Genomic DNA, 6000 nt, shown 5'->3' with positions numbered 1-6000 from the left:
CGAAACTGCACACAGGGCCAAAGTAGCATCGGGCGCATTCCCTTTCCTTCATTCCGTCTCTCTTCCGGTATATTTTCGCGCGGTTCCTCCATTCGTCTTCATTCGAGCCATCGGAAAAGGGGTTCGTTCGAGAGCCTCTTATCTTTTCTCGTGTTTCACGGCCTGATGCTTCCGGACCAACGTCTCGTCGCTGGGATTCGGATTTATTTAAGGACGCCGCGAGAGATGCTAACAAGTTCGTGGAGAGATAGCAAAAAGAGGCGAGAGAAGCAACAGACGAAAGATTAATGTATTCTGGAGGGAAAAATCACACCTTTACAACTGAAAATAAATGTGCGAATATAAATCAATATAATGTACATATATATAAATATAATATATATATATATATATATATATATATATATAAATACAAATATATATATATATATATATATAAATATATATGAAGATGTATATTATATAAATCAGCTAAAAATAAGAAGAGGAAAAATAATCAATTATTCATTTATTAAAAAAAAAAATCTATAAATTATATATAAATATCTGTGAGAAAATTAAAGAGTCTTTTCGGGGAAAGCTATTTTATTTCAATTCAATGTACCAATTGAATTTCGAGGTAGCGCTTTCTCGCAAAATTTCGGTTCTCCTTTCATTCAATTCGATTCTTCCAACACTGTAACAAGAGTAAACGAACTCCGGCGAAGAAATATTCGATAAGACACCGTCGAAGATCATTTAATTAGGAACAAAGAGAAAAAAAGGGGAACAAAGACGATTAAGTCGACGACCGAGGGACGACAGAATGTTAGAACTTTGCGATATTCCTTCCTTCGGGGCGGCGAAGGGGTAGGAAGGGGTAAAAGTTTGCGAAAAGTTCTCGGTTGACTTCTCCGCATACTTTCGCTCGCTTTGCCCCGTGGAAGGAAAATTAATTGATCGCCAAAACAATATCGGCGACCGATGGTTGGTTTATATATGTACGATGTGTTTCTCGGGCGTCCGCAGGAATTTTTCCAGGGAGGAGCATGATTAAAATTGTTTGTTTCTTATTATTCTTTGTTAATTTTTTTATTATTTTATTTCAATATTTTTATATTAAATAAAATTGCAAATCAATTCCAGTGTTTTTTTTAAATTTTGTTATTTCACTATGTTTATATTAAATAAAATAGCAAAAAATTCCAGTGTTTATTCATAAGGAGAGCAAATGTTTCATCTTTTTCCTGATTCCAAGAGGGGGCATTGCCCCCTCTGCGGCCGTCCATGATGACCCAGGGAGAGGCATCATTTTTTTTCTTATTATTCTTTGTTAATTTTTTTATTTCAATATTTTTATATGAAATAAAATTGCAAAAAAATCCCAGTGCAAATCTTAATCTTTTTCCTGATTCTAAGAAGGGGGCAATGCCCCCTCTTGCCCCCTCTGCGGCCGTCCATGATGATGACCGCAGGGAGAGACATCATTTTTTTTTGTTTTTTATTAATCTTTGTTAATGCTTGATCTTTTTACTGACCCAAGAGGGGGGCAATGCCCCCTCTTGCCCCCCTGCGGCCGTCTATGACGATGACAGCAAAGAGGAGCATGGTTTTTTTTCTTATTATTCTTTGTTAATTTTTTTATTTCAATATTTTTATATGAAATAAAATTGCAAAAAAATCCCAGTACAAATCTTAATCTTTTTCCTGACTCTAAGAAGGGGGCAATGCCCCCTCGTGCCCCCCTGCGGCCGTTCATGATGATGACCGCAGGGAGAGGCATCATATTTTTTTTTTCTTATTAATCTTTGTTAATGCTTGATCTTTTTACTGACCCAAGAGGGGGGCACTGCCCCCTCTTGCCCCCCTGCGGCCGTCTATGACGATGACAGCAAAGAGGAGCATGGTTTTTTTTTCTTATTATTCTTTGTTAATTGATTTATTTCAATATTTTTATATGAAATAAAATTGCAAAAAAATCCCAGTGCAAATCTTAATCTTTTTCCTGATTCCAAGAGGGGGGCAATGCCCCCTTTTGCCCCCTCTGCGACCGTTCATGATGATGACCGCAGGGAGAGGCATCATATTTTTTTTTTCTTATTAATCCTTGTTAATGCTTGATCTTTTTACTGACCCAAGAGGGGGGCCATGCCCCCTCTTGCCCCCCTGCGGCCGTCTATGACGACTGACAGCAAAGAGGAGCATGGTTTTTTTTTCTTATTATTCTTTGTTAATTGATTTATTTCAATATTTTTATATGAAATAAAATTGCAAAAAAATCCCAGTGCAAATCTTAATCTTTTTCCTGATTCCAAGAGGGGGGCAATGCCCCTTTTGCCCCCTCTGCGACCGTTCATGATGATGACCGCAGGGAGAGGCATCATATTTTTTTTTTCTTATTAATCTTTGTTAATGCTTGATCTTTTTACTGACCCAAGAGGGGGGCAATGCCCCCTCTTGCCCCCCTGCGGCCGTCTATGACGAATGACAGCAAAGAGGAGCATGGTTTTTTTTTCTTATTATTCTTTGTTAATTGATTTATTTCAATATTTTTATATGAAATAAAATTGCAAAAAAATCCCAGTGCAAATCTTAATCTTTTTCCTGATTCCAAGAGGGGGGCAATGCCCCCTTTTGCCCCCTCTGCGACCGTTCATGATGATGACCGCAGGGAGAGGCATCATATTTTTTTTTCTTATTAATCTTTGTTAATGCTTGATCTTTTTACTGACCCAAGAGGGGGGCCATGCCCCCTTTTGCCCCCTCTGCGACCGTTCATGATGATGACCGCAGGGAGAGGCATCATATTTTTTTTTCTTATTAATCCTTGTTAATGCTTGATCTTTTTACTGACCCAAGAGGGGGGCCATGCCCCCTCTTGCCCCCCTGCGGCCGTCTATGACGACGACAGCAAAGAGGAGCATGGTTTTTTTTTCTTATTATTCTTTGTTAATTGATTTATTTCAATATTTTTATATGAAATAAAATTGCAAAAAAATCCCAGTGCAAATCTTAATCTTTTTCCTGATTCCAAGAGGGGGGCAATGCCCCCTTTTGCCCCCTCTGCGACCGTTCATGATGATGACCGCAGGGAGAGGCATCATATTTTTTTTTTCTTATTAATCTTTGTTAATGCTTGATCTTTTTACTGACCGAAGAGGGGGGCACTGCCCCCTCTTGCCCCCCTGCGGCCGTCTATTACGATGACAGCAAAGAGGAGCATGGTTTTTTTTCTTATTATTCTTTGTTAATTTTTTTATTTCAATATTTTTATATGAAATAAAATTGCAAAAAAATCCCAGTGCAAACCGTAATCTTTTTCCTGATTCCAAGAGGGGGGCAATGCCCCCTTTTGCCCCCTCTGCGACCGTTCATGATGATGACCGCAGGGAGAGGCATCATATTTTTTTTTTCTTATTAATCTTTGTTAATGCTTGATCTTTTTACTGACCCAAGAGGGGGGCAATGCCCCCTCTTGCCCCCCTGCGGCCGTCTATGACGACGACAGCAAAGAGGAGCATGGTTTTTTTTTCTTATTATTCTTTGTTAATTTTTTTATTTCAATATTTTTATGTGAAATAAAATTGCAAAAAAATCCTAGTACAAATCTTAATCTCCTGACTCCTAGAAGGGGGCAATGCCCCCTCGTGCGCCCCTGCGGCCGTCTATGACAATGACCGCAAGGAGAAGCATGGTTTTTTTTTCTTATTATTCTTTGTTCATTTTTTTATTTCAATATTTTTATATGAAATAAAATTGCAAAAAAATCCCAGTGCAAATCTTAATCTATTTTCTGATTCCAAAAGGGGGGCAATGCCCTCATCTCTTGTCGTCGCCCTCCCTGCGGCCGCCCATGACGATGACCACATTTCCCGATGATTCCGGTTCGCGTGCCAGAAAATCAATCGCTCGTTCGCGAGACACGTAATAATGCGGAATCCGCGACACGTAACCCCACGCGGGTCCGCTATTGATCGCCGCGCTTGGAAACCCCATCGTCTCCGTATCCCAACACCGGAGTTTCGCCGAGTTTCGATCGAGCACCGTATTATACCGTAAACACACGTTAAAGCTAAACAGACGGCTGTCACGAAAGCGGACAATGTAAACGTCTCTCCACGACAGGTCTCTCCTTCTCTCCCTCTGCAAAATTGCTCTTGGATACTCTTGGTTGACAAGTGTTTTTCTTCCCGGAGAGCAGCTAGGTAGTTACATCCCTCTAGAAGAATGGGGGCTAGGACGACGACGACGATGACGGGAGAGTCTAGACGCAACTCTCCGGCAGTCTGTTGGCCATCAGTCTTCGCTTGATCGCCTCCCCATCGAGGCACTCGCCCGCCACGATGACACCCTGACCTCCGCCGACGACGACACCCTGGGCGCCGCCGATGACGACGCCCTGGCCGGCGCCCACCATCACCCCCGTCACCGGCATCCCCGGCAGATTCGGTATCGTGCTTCTGGACGGTAGCCTCAGCTCCGTCGGCCGCCCCGTGAACTTGTGACAGAGCTCGTCTATGCTTGGCGTAGGTCCAGGCGTGACCCAGTGCCCCGGGGGATAACCGCCCGGGTAACTCGGCGGGCTGACCTCCACGAGATTACCCTCTGAAACACCGAAGCGGGGGTCTCCGTCGAATAAAGAGAGTAAAGAGAGGCTCCCTTTCCTAAGTTTCTTTGCTTCAACGCGATTGAATTTGTGTTCAATTTAACAGATATGTCGACGGACATTTTTCTGTTCATTTAACATTAATGTTAATATTTTAACACTAAAAAAGAGCAATGTTTTCAAGTAATTTAGAAATCAATTTTGTGTAAAATTAATATAATTTTAATGTAAAAATCAAAAATGTTAATTTTACATTTTATCATCCCCCTTATAGAATAAAATAAATTTTTTTCTGTAAATTTTAATAATTTTGTCACTAATAATACGGACCATATTTGTTATGTAAAACTGGATGCACATTTTGTTATTTTTACACTTTCTTTCAATTGTTTTAATAATTTAACATTTGGGTTTAATTAACACACAACAGCAAGATGTTAAATTAACAGATAAATGTGTTAAATATTTAACACTTAATTTTAATGGGAACTATTTTTAACAAGAAAACAAATTTTTTTACGGTGAAATATTGCGAGACAAGAATGGGACAAAGTTGGTGTTTTTTCTATGATAGGCGTGTTTGAAGAAGGAAGTGTGATTAATTCCTTCACTGATGCTTTTCTAAAGCTCGCTTTGTAAGACAATAATGTACGGGTGACAAATAACAGAATAAAAAACTTTGACAGGTTGTTCAGGAAATTACACTGTAAAAATGTTATATAAATATAGGTCCTATTTCAAGCTTACAATCAAACTCGAGGGAGATATTTTCAGCACTTGTTATAAATCTATCGCTAGATTGTTATTTTCTAATAATAATTATAAAATTTATAAATGAAATGTTTTTAAGTGTAAGTTTGTAAGTATTAAATATGCTACTTTAATGTAACATTTTTAACTTAAATGACCTGCCGAACTAACTGTCAATTTCTTTTAACTCGGTGCAGATAATCCAGAATTCTATTTATAATTTTGTATGTCGTGTGACAGATAATATTTGATGAAGTAAAATATATAGAAACATTAGAACACACAACACAAAAATAGAATTCTGTAATTTTTTGTCACGAATCATAAGTGGTTTAATAAAGCAATTTTAGGAATAAAACATAAATACGCAAATGAAATACGTAGTTTAATAATTAATTAATTATTAAAAGTTGCTCTAATCAAATTGTTAGTTAATTACCCCGATTGAATAAACTATTAAATTAATTCTCTTAATTGTAACTAGATATTGAATCTATTATTTATTTTATCGCGTTAAAAAAACTTTGATTTCTTCTAGTTCTATAATTAATTGAAACAGAACCTATGTTAACACAACATTTTTAACTTAAAATGGCCTCCCGAATTAGCTGTCAAATTTTTTTGCACTCGATGTAGATCACTTATATTTTCGCGACAGAATTCTA

At 38.4% G+C, this 6000-nt stretch overlaps 1 protein-coding gene across 4 annotated transcripts in view; it reads right to left on the bottom strand.

Moving 5' to 3' along the window:
• Positions 1–440: 440 nt before the first annotated feature.
• Positions 441–6000, bottom strand: part of LOC114945579 (kin of IRRE-like protein 1) — a 652455-nt gene continuing 646895 nt past the window's right edge. For all 4 annotated transcript variants that reach the window (XM_085484861.1, XM_085484860.1, XM_085484862.1 and 1 more), the window contains one exon: positions 441–4584. In XM_085484861.1, the coding sequence (XP_085340987.1) occupies positions 4244–4584 (341 nt within the window). In that variant the 3' untranslated portion in view covers positions 441–4243. The remainder of the gene's footprint in view (positions 4585–6000) is intronic.

This window comes from Nylanderia fulva, unplaced genomic scaffold (genome assembly GCF_048542155.1).
Source record: "Nylanderia fulva isolate GAGA-0341 unplaced genomic scaffold, ASM4854215v1 Scaffold32, whole genome shotgun sequence".
NCBI lineage: Eukaryota > Metazoa > Arthropoda > Insecta > Hymenoptera > Formicidae > Nylanderia > Nylanderia fulva.
This window is presented reverse-complemented; position numbering and strand designations above follow the sequence as displayed.